Source organism: Bufo bufo, chromosome 1 (genome assembly GCF_905171765.1).
Source record: "Bufo bufo chromosome 1, aBufBuf1.1, whole genome shotgun sequence".
Taxonomy (NCBI): Eukaryota; Metazoa; Chordata; class Amphibia; order Anura; family Bufonidae; genus Bufo; species Bufo bufo.
In genome coordinates this window covers 348195424-348214028 of record NC_053389.1, presented here as the reverse complement: position 1 = coordinate 348214028, position 18605 = coordinate 348195424, and the positions used below count along the sequence as shown (strand labels likewise).

Sequence of the window (18605 nt, the reverse complement as noted above, 5' to 3'; positions counted from 1 at the left end):
TAATGTATTGTTATTATCCATATTGCTTCTTTTGCTGTCTGGATTCATTTTTCCATCACTTTATACACTGCTTGTTTCCATTGTTACGACCACCCTTCAATCCAGCAGCAGTGGCCATGCTTGTAAACTATAGAAAAAAAAACACTAGTCCCGCCCACCAGAGGGGCAGGCGTTTTTTTTTTTTATAGAGTGCAAGTACAACCACCACTGATGGATTGCAGGGTGGTCGTAAACATGGAAACCAGAAATGTATAATGTAATGGTAAAATAAGTCGCCAACAAAGGAAAGAATATGGGTAATAATAGTATATTAGATAGTGGCTTGTATTAAACTTCCTCTACATAATAAATGCTATTGAAGTGAGACAACCCCTTTAACCCTGTAAATAACCTTCAATCATGACAGATAAGCTGTAGGGAATTCTCAGCAGTTTCCATTTCATTTTCAGATTATCTCCAACATTTCCATTGTTTACCAAAATAGTTACAAGATTCTATATATGCAATTCCATAATATTCTGTGAAATGTTCCCACAAACGACAAGTACCCTCTAAAGGTAAGTCATCAGAAAGTCAGGGCCTTTACAAATCCATCAATAACGCTAAACTACCGGGTGCACATGCTCCCACTAAACAACCCCCAAACTAATAGCATATATGGCAGCTCTCCACCCTTTGTGAGAACCCTTAACCCTAAAAAGGAGCAAAGAGTATCATACAACCAGAAAAAAGAATAATAATAATATGGTAAAGGCACAGAAGCGCTACTGTTCAAGAAAACAGGTCATCTTCACATCAAGTGATTGAAACTGTGAGGTACTGGTGATATAGGATCACTTTATTAAAATACACAAAACACATTTTGGGATCTCACTGATCCCTTTATCATAGGAGCATATAATACAGAAGCTGCTGTCAGGTATATATTTGTGTATATATACATCTATATATACACACACACATATATAAAAAGGTGCTTAAGTGGAACAAAAAAGAAACATACATACAATTATACAAATGAAGTGCACACAATTCCCAATAAATATATCTTTCAATTCATTAATCTATACACAAAAAAGTTATAAAAATTGAGCATTAGAAAACTGTTAGATGTTTCTATTCATACATATATGTGTGTGTGTGTGTTCTGATTTAAACTGGAGCAAATGGTCAAGGTTTTACCCTAACATTATAGTGTCTGCAATAGAGGATCAATGTCAGGGATGAAAAGAATCAGCGATTCCTGCCATAGGACCTCCTATGGGCACCCATTACAAGACATAAAAGGAAGAAGTGTGCGTGGACCAGCAGATATACATGGGGAGATGTCTGGACATGGTCACTGTGTGGAGAAGCTTTGAGGTGTGCCAGACAAGGAGGAGAAAGGAGGTACAAGAGTATTGGTCAAAAGAGGTAGTAGTGGTCACCAGAGGACAGAAAGCCATGATGAGGGTGACAGTCATGGTGACTTAGAATGCTAAAGAAACTACGGAAGGTGGAACAAATAGAGGAGGGGGAAGCGAATCTAGAATGTTAGAAGGCTAAATGTGGAGTTTTCGGATTTTATGTAAATAAGCTTAAAGTACTTTTATAGGTCCATAAATAAATTTAATTTGGTTAAAACTGTTCCCTTCTCATTTATCTTCTGTACGCAACGACATGACATCACCACCAAGATTTCCATTCCCGCTGGCTGCACATCACTGCATACAAAGACCCACAGTGCAGGATCAGCTCAGTCACTCAGTACATAGTTTGCAATGTTTTTTTCTTCCCAGTTCTAGGTAAATTAATAGTTATTTAATAATCCCAGAACTCCATTATAGAATGAAAACTTCTGCAACTTTCTAATACTTTGTTTCAACCATTTTTGTGTCAGTGTCCCTTGCGTTTAGAGGTTCATTTCCTGGTTACCACTGTATCAACTCAGCTACAAATAGTATTAGGGCTGCACAAGATTGTATCCAGCTGCTCAAAAAAATAAAAATTAAAATTCTGACTCACTAATAGTGATGAGCAACATAGGCAATAATCAAATTCGGGAATATTGGCTATAAATTCACAAATTCGAGAATTCGTGATCTACAACCATTATTTACTTGATCGCAAAAATCGGCAATGTAATATATTCACGATAAAAATTAGCGATTAGAATATTCACGATGAACACTAAGGAGTAGGCAACTTTCCTATTGGTTGCTAGGGATGTTGCTAAGTGCTGATATTCGTAAATTACAATATCCGCGATCAACACTATTCGCGAATATGAATATATAGCACTAATATTCTAAATATTTGCGAATTCTCAAAGTGGCGATATTCGCGATTAAAATCGCTCAACACTACTCACTAACAGCAAACAGACATGCTGAAAAAGGTCAGGGTTTAAAACAAAGTATCATATATTAAAAAACGAATTTCCTTTTTTTTACCATAATTAAACCACTAGAACTGGGTTGATGCCCACTGTTCCTCCTCATCACATAACCACAGTGATGAGGAGTTTGACTGGTCACGCATTTGCCCTGCTGCTCCATTCCTTGCCTATGGGGAAGACAGAGACAGCCATCAGTCAAAACACATGCTTGACCATAGCCCCATTCAAACTCAACCACATGACCACAGTGAGGAAGAACAGGGGGAGCCCCCATTCATTTATCACCAATACTTTGGATAGGTGATGTTTTTTCAAGGGACAATCCCTTTAAGCTTACTTAACATAAAGACAAAAAAAAAAATCTTTAAAAAGGAAAAAAACATTAAAATCTCGGAAGACCATGAGAACTGTGGTCCAATAACAAGTCTTGTGTGCTGAATATGTTAGAGATTAAGAGGGGTCGATGAGGTCTAGAAGATACACCCTGTACTGGTGACGACACATGACATGGCGAGAAGTCTACATCAATAGAACTAGCAGCTTCTGGTTTCTGACATCTTGCAGGAATCTTTGGATCCTCTTATACAGGGAACACAAACTGTTAATAGACAAAAATGTGAGAAGTTACGTCAGACATTTTACTGCAGTACTAACTTTCTCACTTCTAATGACTTTTCCCCAACCCTTTGGCACCTTGGGGGAAGGACATTTAATGGAAGTAGCCATGTCTTTGACAGATCATTGTAGGAGTCTGTAGTGGTGGTAAATTTCCTTCAATAACACTGTAGATACATTTTTATATTTATGCTAAACAATTGCATATCGATAGAGGAAAGTGCTGGAAACAGGTATAAATGCAGCTAAGTGGGGCAACAGTCTCGACACTGGTTTAGTGTGGTTCCCCTGCATTGTACATTGCATTGATCAGCCCCCGGCCTGTATAGGAAGGTATCTTACTCTTGCTTTTCTAGGTTCACTTGAGGCTTGTTTATTAAAGGGGACCTAAACTTTGGGGAAACCACAATCATGAGGCGTTCTGCACTGTCAGGTTCCATCATCCAGCATGAGGAGTACAGATCCACAGAAAGTATATGGGATCTGTACTCCCCCCAGGCTGGAAAACCTGATGAAACCTAACGGTGCAGAGCGTTGAGGAGTTCTGCTGCGCGATTGTGGTTTCACTAAAGGTTTATGGAGCATTTACACAGGACTATTGTCAGGCAAATTATTGGAACAAATGTTTGCATTAACACGTGTTCCTGATAACTGGCCTGTGTAAAGGTGGAGCTGATCCCCCAATGAGTGAGCTAACGCTTGTTCATCGGGTGAAGCACGTTCTATCATCGTTTAGGGGCGGCAGTGCATACAGCGATCTGCTGCCCAGAAACCAAGAACGTGCAGTAACAATTGCTCATCTCCATCTAGTGGAGGGGATTTCGGCAGGTAAATGCAGATGTCCTCCACTTACGAGCAAGGAGTTGCCTGGAAAGAAGGGTTCCTTCCTGATGATTGCTTACTGAGCCGGCGGACATAAATGTGTCTTTTGGTAGCCTTTAAAGGGGTTTACCGATTAGAGTAACAACTTTTTCATTGGTGCTTATTAAACGTTGCTTACCGGCCCAGTTATATGCTCCGGCACTTCCGTGCGGTGCTGGCCTGGTTACAAATCTCCATGCTAGCACCACGAGCACACCTATGATCCTGGAAATGCATATAACTGGACCGGGAGCACAGCGCTGGTCGGGTAAGCAACTTTTAATAAGTACCAATGGAAAACTGTGTTACTCTAATTAAGGGGGAGGGGAACATGACAAAAAATAAAAATCGGATAACCCATTTAAGATCAAACGCTACAATAAAAGGCAATTTACTGTCAAATATCTGGCTGACTGGCATGGATGACACAACTCCTTCTCAAGCATCCTAGCCAAAGGAAACCCATAAAGTGATGGTAAGAGGTGGCTGAATGATGTTCCCCATGTGAGCGGGCAGCGGGCACACAACCAGTGCAGAGGGTTGCTGAGAATAAGGAAAAGGACCTACTTAAAAACCTTCTTTAATAATTGATTTAGAAGTGCATCAAAAGTCATCAACGATATATTTGTTTTCCATGTGTAATACAAAACATACTGTTCAGCATCTATACATAAACCTTTCGTCTATAAATACAGAGATATATACATGGCAGACATTTAGAAAGGTGAACAAGCTTTAGATTGGAAATAAATTATCCGGTAAACTGGCAAAAATCACAAATTAACAAAATTTCATTTAAAATGTTCTTGTTTAATCGTTTGTTTCATGTTCACAGAATCGTCACTGACCATTTACGCTCGAGGTCCAGAAGAGAGCACTTTTATTGAATAGCCTATGTACCTTGATACTCTACAAACCAGGGCATAACATGGAGACACACAGCATGCCCACAGCCCTAGAGGAGAAGGACCCCCCAGCTCTGCCTGAAAACAAAAAGGAGCTTCTAAAATCTGGTTGTGCTAAAGTCAAATGTTAGCGACATGAGCGGCCCGGCGGCGGCGGTCAGAGTGTGCACTCATCCTCATCATCATCAATATATCATGTTAGCAGCTGCTTACTGTTTATACGGTGGGGGAGTGGGCGACATCCAGCGATGGGAGTGACATGTCACGATCTGTCAGTCTGTGGAGGTTGGTGGGCGGTGCTCCCGACGAGTTACAAACAGTTCGCTTCTCCGTCGTCCATATATCGCAACCGGTGGCGGGTCACGTCAGTCGTCGTCGCCGTCGTCCCCGTGGGCCTCCTCCTGCTGCTCGGCGGCGCGCTTCTCCCGCTGCTTCTCCTGGATCTTCTTCATCTCCTCGGCGTACTTGCAGAACGTGTGGCCGAATTTGGCCCACACTTTGTACGGGACGGTGATGGAGTTGCGGTACGTGGGCTTCACCTCGCTCACCCGCATGAACACCCCGTACTTATTGGAGCCCACGTCGAAGAAGAAGCGCTTGTTGTCCACAGTCAAGGAAGTGCCCTCGGGTAGCTCGGCGGGCTCCTCCTCCACCCCGTAGTCGTCGATCAGCTTGGCCAGAGCATCGCGGAACTCGATGAGTCCCTGTGCCGGCAGAGCGATGGTCTGGCCCTGTGTGGAGCCCAGGCCGGGCCCGCGGTTCACCGTCTGGCGGATCCGCAGGAAGCGGCCTCGCTGGTTCTCCTTCAGGTCCATGTAGTACTTTCGGTTCTCCCGGACCAGGAACTCGCTCTTGAGCGCTCGCCGGGGCTCGTCCTGCGCCACGTCCGGGTTGCTGGGTCCTAGCTGCGCGTAGTGCTCGATAAAGTCCCCCAGGTAGTCGCGGAACTCCACGGCCACGGACATGGACAGGGTGAGCCGGCTCTTATTGCCTCCAGCCCCGACCTCCGCTATCTTTAGGAAGCGGCCCTTGGCGTTCTGCTTAACGTCCAGGTAGAAGCGCTTGTTTTGAATGTCCACGCGCTTGGAGGCCAGCTCCTGGGTCTCGTGCTGCAGAGCCGAGCCCCCGATCCCGGAGGCAGGGTGTAACGAGCTGCCACCGGAACTCATCGCCGCTCCTCCTTGCTCGCTTCCACTGTCTCTATCCGCCATGATGCCGCCTGCCTTCTTTCCCTCTCCCTGCAACTCCCACAGACAGAAGGCTGATCTCGCGAGAACTGGAGACGGGCTATGCTGCGGCGGGCGGGGGCGCTCAACTTCCAAAGTGGCGTCCTTAGCCCCTGTGCCCCGGCGCCCGCAGTGCCCCGAGCTGTCCTTCAGGAACGCTGGGCTCGCCCGTCACTTGTACAGGGAGCCCGGAGGAGGTGCACTAACCCCATTATGGCACCCCAATATGGAACATTTATTCAATAAAAACTATCCGGAAATAGTAAGAAAAAGAGAAACAGCATGATTAAAAAGGTTAAAAATAGACAATAAACTTTGATAGTGGAAGGTCCTTGCCACACTTGTGGAGTGTGTCATGGCGATATGTCATATGTTTATTTATTTATTGTTTATATATTTTATATATAAAATTGGGAAACGGGGTGATTTATACTTAATATTTACATATTAAATAAAAAGTAAAAAAAAAAAAAAAACTATTTCAGAACCTGGGATCTTTTAATCCCTTGTCCTTTTCACCCTGATAGAGCTCTAATACTGGGGGGCACACTGCGCCACCAATGATTTTAATTAGGGATCGACCGATTATCGGTTTTACCGATATTATCGGCCGATATTGAGGATTTTGATCGGTATCGGCATCTATTTTGCTGATATACCGATAACATATTGGGAACACAGAACGCGCTGCTCTCAGAGCTCTCCGTGTTCCCTCAGCAGCACAGGGGAGAAGGAAGCAGTGTCTCCTCCCCCTGTGATGCTGCTGCCGCCAATGACAGAAGAGAAGACAAGAGGAGGGGAGGGGCTGTGGCCACTGCGCCACCAATGAAGATGAGTCTTTCATGAATTCATATACAGGAGGCGGGAGCTGGCTGCAGAATCACATAGCCGGCTCCCGACCTCTATGAGCGGTAGCTGCGGTAGTTAACCCCTTAGGTGCCGCGGATTGCAGCTACCGCTCATAGAGGTCGGGAGCCGGCTATGTGATTCTGCAGCCAGCTCCCGCCTCCTGTATATGAATTAATGAAAGACTTATCTTCATTGGTGGCGCAGTGCGCCCCCCCAAGCCCCCCAGTATTAATCATTGGTGGCGCAGTGCGCCCCCCACACCCCATCCCAATAGTAAAAACATTGGTGGCGCAGTGCGCCCCCCCCCCCCCAGTATTAATCATTGGTGGCAGTGGCCACAGGATCCCCTCCTCCTCCTCCGATCGGAGCCCCAGCAGTGTAATCCTGGGGCTCCGATCGGTTACCATGGCAGCCAGGACGCTATTGAAGCCCTAGCTGCCATGGTAAGCTCCATGCTGGTGTGTGCACTATGCACAGAGCAGCAGGGACAGTGTGAGATCCTATTCACCCTGATAGAGATCTATCAGGGGGAATAGGACAAGGGATCTAGTCCCTAAGGGGGCTAAAAGTTAGTAAAAAAAACACACAAAAATATTAAGTATAAATGAAAAAGATTTACAAAAAAAAAAAAAATACACGTTAACAATAAACATATTAATTTTCAGCAGATTTGTGTAGGAATTTTTTTTTTCTCAAAAATGAAAATTCCCAGAATATCGGTATAAATTATCGGCTATCGGCCTGAAAGTTGACAAATTATCGGTATCGGCCCTAAAAAATCAATATCGGTCGATCCCTAATTTTAATACTGGGGGGTTGAGGTGAGGGGGCACACTGCGCAACACCAATGATTTTAGTAATGGGGAGGAGGGGGTGAGGGCGCACTGCGGCACCAATGATAATATAATTAACATTTAATACAGGAGGCGGGTGCTGCACCTAAAGGGTTAACTGCCGCTGATCCCAGCACCCGCCTCCGGGATTTGTATTAAACATTTACTTTCATTGGTGGCGCAGTGCGCCCGCCCCTCTCTCCTCACTGGTGGCACAGGGGGAGGGAGAGACTGCTTCCTTCTCCCCTGTGCTGCTGAGGAGAACACGGAGCGCGCTGAGAGCTTATCTCTGGTACTAGACTGCGCAATAGCAAAGCCTAGTATCAAAAAAAGGCAAATCCTGGTATCGAGGTCGATACCAGGCAAAAGTATCGATTGGGTATCGAAAATTCGATACCCGAAACAACCCTAGTCCCAATGCTGTCAGCTATCTACTATCTCAATCACATTGAGACACTATATAAACATGGAGTGTTTCAATCTTAGTGAAGTGATATATTGTACCACGATCGGGCCCAGTCTATCACAAAATGGCAAATATGTTGTTATTCACAGTTCCGTTTTTTTTTTCACGTTAATTGGCCAGGCCGAGTGTTGTACAGATATCTTTCTATGTATTGATACTTGTTTAAAACTGATCAATCCTCTCTGCTGATGGATCACCATTAATGTCAAGTGCCGGCGTCCCACGTGGTGTACGGCACTGATCTGTTTTACCTCCGTGTCCTCCCTCCGATGGTGAGTGCTGTATTCTCGCGCTAATTCCTGTGTGGTTCAGAGGGTTGGTCGGCGTCTCACGTGTTCAGTGAGTTAGATCTCAACCAGCTAGCTAACTGTATTTTGCCAGATTTTTTCTTCCTCGGGTATAATTTGTAGAGCGCTCCATATGGAATAAATTAAAAAGTCTTTGTGAGGGTACTTGTACATAGAAATGTTCCCAACCATACGTTGGGCTTGCTCCTTCTTCAGTGGCTAAATTCTCTATGTAACTCATACCCTTAAATAAAGTTTGCCCGTATACCTTAAAGCTAACACGAAAAGATGGGGTGGATTTTCTTTGCCATCTTTCCATAGACATCCTTTATTGTGTCTATACGGTACATATCTCTCTCCACCTTATGTTCTTCAATATGGAAAATGTCCAAAATAAGATGCATTCTATATCTCCGTTATTGAGATAAATTTGCGTCACCACTATTATGACAAAACATATTAGTGCATCTGTTTGTCTGCATTTTAAATGCGATTTTTTTTTCTTTTATTATTTTTTTATCTTATCTATATGTTACATCTGATACCTGTATTGTCGTATATGGCGCATTAGTTATTGTCATGTCTCACTGATTGATAGAGAGGGCAAAATATAAAATTTTTATATGACTGCTTAGCCCTTCCTATTTTTTAACTAAAAATATCTATTTTCCCTGCAATTTGTATGCAATTTTTCTCAGATTTCCATTTTTAATACAAATTACCCATTGTTCACCAATATGATTTTTCTAATTTAATTACTAGTTGTCCTTTTATATTTTACTAATGGATACATCTATAAATAATTTGTAACTAAAAACAATATAAAACCAAAAATAAAAATGTAAAGCATATAGACACTGCCTTTCAAACAAAACTGGATGTCAAGCCGGACACTACAGGTGAAACTCAAAAAATTTGAATATCGTGCAAAGTTCATTTATTTCAGTAATGCAACTTAAAAGGTGAAACTAACATATGAGAGACTCATTACATGCAAAGCGAGATATTTCAAGCCTTTATTTGTTATAATTTGGATGATTATGGCTTACAGCTTATGAAAACCCCAAAATCACAATCTTCTTCGCTCAGGGGGTATGGATTAATTAGCTGACTAGAGTGGGACACTTTGAGCCTGGAATATTGAACCTTTTCACAATATTCTAATTTTAAGCTGTATTAATGCAATTCCTTTAAGTTGCATTACTGAAGTAAATAAACTTTTGCACAATATTCAAATTTTTCGAGTTTCACCTGTATGCTATTTATAATTTTCTTGCGATGTGTATGCGGTTATCATTGCGTTTTTAATGGAAAGTGATTATTATCTGTCCGAAAATATCTTACTGATTTAAATTTTTTTATTGTATTTTATTAATCAATTTATATATTATGTATTCAATGAAAGAATGGATAGAAATAATGGCGTCTTTTTAGAATGGATACGACTACATTTTATTATTATTATTATTATTATTATTAAAGCGCCATTCATTCCATAGCGCTGTACAGATGAGAAGAGGTATATATACATAATACAGACAATTGCACTAATCATAAACAAGACGAGTTACAAACTGGTACAGAAGGAGAGAGGGCCCTGCCCGTGAGGGCTTGCAATCTACATGGTATGGGAGAAGGACACAGTAGGTGCGGGTGAAGTTGGTCATGGCGGTATAGAGGCAGCAGGGTCACTGGTTATAGGCTTGTCTGAAGAGGTGTGTTTTCAGGTTTCTTTTGAAGGATTCCACTGTAGGTGAGAGTCTGATATGTTGGGGTAGCGAGTTCCAGAGTATGGGGGATGCACGGGAGAAATCTTGGAGTTGATTGTGGGAAGAGGCTATAAGAGGAGAGAAGGAGGTCTTGTGAGGATCAGAGAGTGCGTGTGGGGGTGTATCGGGAAAGTAGCTCAGAGATGTAGGGAGGGGACGGGTTATGTATTTGTTAGTACTTTGAAGTGAATTCACTGGGCAATGGGGAGCCAGTGAAGTGATTGGCAGAGGGGAGAGGCAGAGGAGTAATAGGGCGAGAGGTGGATTAGTCAGGCAGCAGAGTTGAGGATAGATTGGAGGGGTGCGAGAGTGCTAGATGGAAGGCCACAGAGGAGAGTATTGCAGTAGTCTAGGCGGGAGATGGTGAGGGCATGTACAAGCATTTTCGCAAATTCAAAGTTAAGGAAAGCACAGATTTTATCTTATTTTATCTTGTTTGCTGTTTCTTCCTTTTCACACGTGTATATCCGTGATTGGCCATCAATGGTAGTGGGTAGGGGCCTCCCGCTAAGGAGCGATCGGTATAACAACTGGATAACCGTTAAGACCAGCAGGTAAGAGTGTATTTAATTTGAAGATCCTTCTCGATTCTAATCTAGACATGGAGGCAAATGACCCACTTCCCTCTCAACCATATGTGATTAGATAAATAAAACACTGACAACATAATTCTTAGTGGAATAGAAATGGCCGAAGTGCTTTATTAAGGGTAACCAAAATTAAAACCAATAAATAATTTAATAAATTAATAATTAAAACCATCAACCATAACAATAAATACCAATTTCAAACCATCCATATAGACCAAGATCCACTCAGCATCAGCTGAGCGACACAGCCCCTCTAATAAAGCACAGCGACAGGTAGCGCAAAATTTAAGGGAGGGAGGGTGGGCGCTGTCCAGATCCGCGACGACTGCCCTGAGGTAGCGGCGAACCTGGAAATATAAAGGGGACAAATTTCCCGCCTTGTAGGCAGGAACAAATCACAGAGCTGGAAATCTCCCCCAGCAACAGGGTAGCAACCAATTAACAGCTCGGCTTCAGTTGCTATCCAGAAAATCAAACATAAACAAAACCAGCTGTACAGGAATATTCTTCTTGAGGTAAATTCACCTGAAAAATAAGGCGGGAAGGGGAAGAAAAAGGGGGAGAAAGGGGGGTAGAGAACACAAACTACCTAATAATTTTGTCATAAAATATGGGGTCATTGCCCCCATGTGTCCCCCAAGCTAAACGCTCTGGTGGGCCCTTACATGGAGGCAAATGACCCACTTCCCTCTCAACCATATGTGATTAGATAAATAAAACACTGACAACATAATTCTTAGTGGAATAGAAATGGCCGAAGTGCTTTATTAAGGGTAACCAAAATTAAAACCAATAAATAATTTAATAAATTAATAATTAAAACCATCAACCATAACAATAAATACCAATTTCAAACCATCCATATAGACCAAGATCCACTCAGCATCAGCTGAGCGACACAGCCCCACAAGCCACGCCTAGCATAGGCGAGGCCCCCCAAAGCACCTCAGCCATTTCTCAATTATATTTTGAAGACCCAAATTAAATACATCAATTCCTACATCCGAAAGATGGACATTGTCCGATCTATAGAGCCCAGGAACGAGGCCCTCTAGGTCTATGTGTCTATAACTAAACCCGCCCACTATAGGAAGAAATTTCTCCAATGCCCTATTGACCCGTTTGCGAATTTTTTCAAGAAAAATACCTTCCTTACCTGACCATATTAAACGAGGGACTATTTCAGAAAAAACTAAAGTAGTATTTGGAAGCATATTTCGCAATAAAGACAAATCCCTCTTCATCACCCATAATAATTCGCAAGTTTTCAATCTCCCAATGTCATTACCACCAAGGTGAAGCACAAGGAGATTGGGAACAGGCCATTTAACTAATAGTTTATGGACTCTCTTCCAACCCAACCCTCTAACACCCCACCAGAAAACATGCAGGTCAGCAGAATCAAAAGTTAAATTCTCTGAATATATTCTCTTCTCAGCTCGCTTCTGAGCCCAGAAAATAAAGGAGTGACCCACAAACCAGACCACCAAGTGACTACCTGTGGAAATAGAAAAATATTCAGACTGGTAAAATTAAATCTGGCCTAACATATAACTTAACCCGATGAGAGTCCCACCGCCCAATCCTCTTAATAATTGACTCATCCAACCCAACCCGCGCCGCCTCAGTAGCCGCGCCAATCCTGAAGGAATGGGAGGAAATTTTACAAGAACCAAGATTCAATAAAAACAAACATTTCTTTAATACAGAGCTAAATTGGAATCTAGTGAGCGGAAAGCCATCTTTATGCACTAAAAACGGACCACTACACGCTGAGCGAACCTCCAGCCAAGACCTTACTACCGCAACCGGACATAACTCAGAACCTTCCCAAGCATTTAATCTAATAAATCTACCTCTCCCATATTGATCAGTTTTTGACCTCCTGAGAAAGATTTCAACTACATTACCTTTCAGGGAAATATCCGAGAAGTCCAAACCAGAACAAACTCTACGGCTGACCGCAACTAACTCGCTGATCCTTAAGGCCGCAAAAAATGCTAAAACGAAAGCAGTGCGAAAAAGTACAGACTCAAAACTATCAAAGCACACCCTAGGCAGAGTATTACATAATGCTCCTAACAATGGGATAGAAATTGGCCTCCTCCTATCTATGTTCGGCAGGCCCCTCCTATAACCTTTAAGCATCTGTTTAACATGAAAGTGAGATGACAACGGCCGACTACCATACAATTTCTGAAAAAACGAAACTCCTGCCACTATCCTAGCTACCGACGAGGGGGCCAAATTCATCTTAAGCAAACTAGCAACAAAAAATAAACCACAACTTAAATCATCCCCTTTAACACTGACCTCAACTGAATCAACAAAGTTCAACCAGTCCTGCCATGCAGCAGCATACGCCGCCCATGTTCTTGGGGCCAAAGAATGTTTAATAGCATCACATATTAGTCCCATATCAAATCCCATAGATGATGAGGGCACGGGCTCCCTTCCATCTCCGCTTCTGGAGCTAGATCCCGAAACTACAAAAACTGAAAACGAGATAAGGCATCGGCTAAAACATTAGATGAACCCACCACATACCTCGCTTTTATCCATATATTATACTGCATACAAAAAAGAACTAAATGTCTCAACAATTTAACTACTACATCACATTTTGAAGAAAGAGTATTGATAGCAAAACAAACCCCTTTATTATCTGAATGTAACAAAATTCTTTTATTCTTAAAATAACCACCCCATAACACCACTGCTACAATCACTGGAAAAAGTTCCAACAGTACAATATTTCTTGTCAGACCATTGAGCACCCATGATGACGGCCACTCCTCAGCGGACCATTTACCATTCCAGAATGCCCCATAGCCACGGCTTCCAGCAGCGTCCGTAAACAGGCCCAAAGCATCAGATTCAACAAATTCTTCCTGCCAACAACTAGCACCATTAAAGTCCTGTAAAAATTCAAGCCAAATTAACATATCTTCTTTCAAACATTTAGTCAATCTAATATGAGAAGTTGGAGACACTAAACCCCTAGTAGAGAAATAAAGACGTCTGCAAAAAACCCTGCCTATGGGAATAACTCTACTAGCAAAATTCAGATAGCCTAACAAGGATTGCATTTCCTTCAAACTACATTTTTTCTTACCCAACAATGAAACTAATAAAGACCTAATTTTGACTATTTTCTCAACCGGCAGCCTGAAAACCATATTCTCAGCATCAATGACTATCCCCAGAAATTCCAAACATCCGCAAGGAGGAACAGTTTTTTCTGCTGCTACAGGAATGCCGAAACAAGAACAAATGTCTAAAAATCTAACTAACAAATCCGAACAGAGGCTAGAATCAGGAAAACCAATAAACAAGAAATCATCTAGGTAATGTAAAACCCCTCCCCTTCTAACATCAAACTCAACAACCCACTGAATAAACGACGAAAAAGCCTCAAAATAATAGCAAGACAATGAAAACCCCATTGGGAGACATTTATCAAAATAAAAATAACCATCAAAATTAGGGTTGTCCCGATACCACTTTTTTAGGACCGAGTACAAGTACCGATACTTTTTTTCAAGTAGTCACCGATACCGAATACCGATACTTTTTTTAAATGTCATGTGACCGTTTTGGGGGATCTGTGGATCTGTGGATGACGCACTGTCATGTGGGGGATCTGTGGATGGCACTGTTATGGGGATCTGTGGATGGCACTGTTATGGGGGATCTGTGGATGGCACTGTTATGGGGGATCTGTGGATGGCACTGTTATGGGGGATCTGTGGATGGCACTGTTATGGGGGATCTGTGGATGGCACTGTTATGGGGGATCTGTGGATGGCACTGTTATGGGGGATCTGTGGATGGCGCTGTTATGGGGATCTGTGGATGGTGCTGTTATGGGGGATCTGTGGATGGCACTGTTATGGGGATCTGTGGATGGCACTGTTATGGGGATCTGTGGATGGCACTATTATGGGGGATCTGTGGATGGCACTGTTATGGGGGATCTGTGGATGGCACTGTTATGGGGGATCTGTGGATGGTACTGCTATGGGGTGGGATATCTGTGGATGGCATTGTTATGGGGTGGGGGGATCTGAGGATGGCATTGTTATTTGGTGGGGGATCTGTGGATGGTGCTGTTATAGGGGATCTGTGGATGGAACTGTTATGGGGAGGATCTGTGGCTGACACTGCTATATGTCATCCACAGATCCCCCTCATAACAGTGTCCCCCAATACACCGGGCCCCGCCGCTCACCGAAGTATTTATAAACGTGAATCCTTATCCTGTTGTTAAGTTGAACTAACGCTGCCCTCTCTCATGTTCCCCTGTATCCCCCTGTATCCCCACAGCACTTACTTAAGCTTCCATAGCAGGCAGAGCGGACGGCACCAGTAACGTCACTCACTGACGTCGCGCGCCTGCTCCGCCTGCTTCACTCATAAAGTGGGCGGAGCAGGCGCTCTACGTCAGTGAGTGACGTTACTGCTGCCGTCTGCTCTGCCTGCTATGGAAGCTTAAGTAAGTGCTGTGGGGATACAGGGGAACATGGGAGAGGGCAGCGTTAGTTCAACTTAACAACAGGATAAGGATTCACGTTTATAAATACTTCGGTGAGCGGCGGGGCCCCGCCCATAGTTACGCCCATAGTATTCTATTTATGTATCGGGGCGGGGTATCGGCGGCTGAGTACCGCCGAGAAAACTCGGAATCGGTCCCGATACCGATACTAGTATCGGTATCGGGACAACCCTAATCAAAATGAAAACCTAATGAATTAAAACCTGATGGCAAAACTGGCAATAAACGAAAAGCGGACTTAATGTCCGCCTTTGCTAATAGCGCTCCCCTACCAAAAGACCGTAACAACTCCAATGCATTATCAAATGAAGCATATGCCACTGAGACCTTAGACTTATCCACCATGTCGTTTAAAGAGCTTTTTTCAGGATACGACAGGTGATGGATAATTCTAAAATCACCAGGCTCCTTCTTTGGCACAACGCCCAAAGGAGAAAGCCTAAAGTTCTCAAACGGAGGCTCTAAAAACGGACCAGCAATTCTATCCAACTCAAGCTCTTTCTGCAACTTATACCTAACCACTTCTTTATGTAGAGATACTGATTTCAGATTCTCCACCCAGCAGCAACCAACCCCCAGGAACTGAGGCACCTCAAAACCGTACTGAAATCCTTTAAAAAGCAATTCAGCTTTCTGACGATCTGGATAATGGACGAGCCACGGTAGCATTTCTGCTAACCTCACTGGACTCGATGCTTTTTGCAACAAGCTCCCTGGTATTCGGTTGCTGCTGGACGGACTGTGAGTTCCTTTTGAAACAGCGAGACATGGGGTGGGTACCTCCACAAAAGGAACATTCATGCTTAAAACGACAGTTATTTAACCATTTACAAGTGGCCTCGTTAAAGGCAAAACACACACCTTTTCTCATATTGGTCTGTGAAGGATTAGATGACTTAACTGGAGCTGCTTTCTGGGGCAACATCAAATTCACCCACAGACCAATATCCTTCACCCCCCATTTGAGAGACGGGTGTACCGCTAGCTTTTGACGGAATGTTTCGTCATACTGGAACCACGCCATTCCGCCAAAATTCCGGTATGCCTCTATAATTATATCCAGATGCTGAAAAAGACCTGAACAGAGCTCAGGATGCTTCTCCCCAAGAACTGCTGAATAAACACAAAAGGCTTGCAGCCAGTTATTAAAAGACCTGGGGAGAAAACGCTTCCTTTCTTCATCCACTTTATCATCCTTTTTAACAACCTGCTCCTTTGCTGACGGCAATAATGACATTAATTCTACATACTCAAACCGCCACACACGCTCTTTAACATTACTACTCAGATGAAAACCCAGCGGTGAAATCTCACAAGCTAGAGCTTCTTTAAAACAAGTCTCCTTCACTCCAACACCTTTTTCAATATTGGGTAAAACACTGGCACAATCGACCCCAGGCAACCTAGCCTGCTCAGAACTAGAGCTCCAGACATCTGAAGCTGAATTAACCTTTCGCCTGCCAGTGACATCCACTAGCAGCTTAACCAAACCAGCTACCAATGCTGAATCAGACGTAGACAAAACATTGAGGATCTCACCAACAGGACGTCCCTCCTGGACTGGACCAGAGGCTGCAGCTGACTGTTGTGGGGATCTGCTTAAGGGGCCTGGAGACAGCTCAACCACAGGAGGTGGGAGCCTCTCAACAGGGGGCCCTAAATCTTCTTGCAGGAAGGTTTGAGAAGCACAAGCCTGTGCTGGCAGACTTCCACTGGCCGCTAGCTGATGACGTCTTCTGGGACTCGCCGCTTGCAGATGAGGTATCTCTGGGAAAGTCGGATGCTGATGATGCTGCCCTCTGCTGGCGCTGGAACTTGCCGCACCAAGCGGAACGAAGCTCTGTCCTCTTGACACGCCGCTCTTAGAGTACCTACGGCTCCACCAGAGGCCGTACTATCGACCCTGCTGCTGCGCCGGCGCCCTGCTTGCGGAGGGGGAGGAGTATAAGCGCTCCTAGTTTTGCGAGCTCTTTTGCGAGGTAGCGCAGACAACTCCTCCTCCCGGCACAGGGCGACTAATGGCTCTTCTTCTTGCAGCTCCGGAACAGGTCCCCTTCCTTCTGGCTCCCTCACTTCCTTAGCAGATAACCGGGGCAGCGGCGACGTCGTCCTCAGCGGCGATGGCGGTGGCAGTAGAGACGGCGGCATCAGCAGGCAGGTCTTCAGCCACTCTTCTCCGCCGGCAGACTCCGCTCTCACGATCAGCTGGCGCAGCAAATCCTCCATCCTGGTCCGGCGCTGTCCAGATCCGCGACGACTGCCCTGAGGTAGCGGCGAACCTGGAAATATAAAGGGGACAAATTTCCCGCCTTGTAGGCAGGAACAAATCACAGAGCTGGAAATCTCCCCCAGCAACAGGGTAGCAACCAATTAACAGCTCGGCTTCAGTTGCTATCCAGAAAATCAAACATAAACAAAACCAGCTGTACAGGAATATTCTTCTTGAGGTAAATTCACCTGAAAAATAAGGCGGGAAGGGGAAGAAAAAGGGGGAGAAAGGGGGGTAGAGAACACAAACTACCTAATAATTTTGTCATAAAATATGGGGTCATTGCCCCCATGTGTCCCCCAAGCTAAACGCTCTGGTGGGCCCTTACATTCTACTTATAAGGTCACCATCCCTACAATGTATCTCTACTTTTTAGAGTGCTGCAAACTTGATTATGAATTGATTTAAAGTGGCTTGATAAAGAGTGGGTATTATACCCATTTTTAATATTAGTTATATGTTCCGAGACCCTCTTCTTAAGAGTTCTTTTGGTCCTTCTCACATATTGTTTCTTACACGGGATGACATAGATGAATTACAAGTTAAAAATTCATAAATTTTTGGTGTATGTGAATTAGTAGTTGAGACTATCTTCAAGGTTTTCTTTGGAATTTATGTAATTTTGCAATTCGTACATTTTCAACATCTATAGAACCCCGACAGTCCCGCCCATTTTTGAATAGATTGATCACCCTTCTGATTTGTCTTAATGGAGGGTGCTACTTTAAGACCAAAATTTGGGGCCTTTATAAATGTGATCTGGGGAGTACTGGGGACCAGCGGGCCTATGACTTTATCTTTTAAGATGTAATGCCAATGTTTTTTGATGATTTGTTGCATCTTTCTATATTGTGTATTAAATGGTAAGATTATGCGTATTACGTCTTCCTTGAGTTTATCCGGTGTTGCAATATTACTTTTAAAGAATCTACGTCTATCTATGTCTCAGACTTTCTTTAGAGAAATTTCTATCATGGTTTGCGGATATAGTTTTTTTTAAAAT

At 43.6% G+C, this 18605-nt stretch overlaps 1 protein-coding gene across 1 annotated transcript; it reads right to left on the bottom strand.

The window, feature by feature from the left end:
- Positions 1-4973: 4973 nt before the first annotated feature.
- PURA (purine rich element binding protein A) lies at positions 4974-6023 on the bottom strand. The gene has a single exon (XM_040442777.1). The coding sequence runs from the start codon at positions 5967-5969 to the stop codon at positions 5124-5126; it is 846 nt and encodes a 281-aa protein (XP_040298711.1). The 5' UTR covers positions 5970-6023; the 3' UTR covers positions 4974-5123.
- Between the last annotated feature and the right edge of the window lie 12582 nt (positions 6024-18605).

Coding starts and splice junctions, on each gene's coding strand:
- PURA (XM_040442777.1), bottom strand. CDS start 5,969: ATGGCGGATAGAGACAGTGGAAGCGAGCAAGGAGGAGCGGCGATGAGT.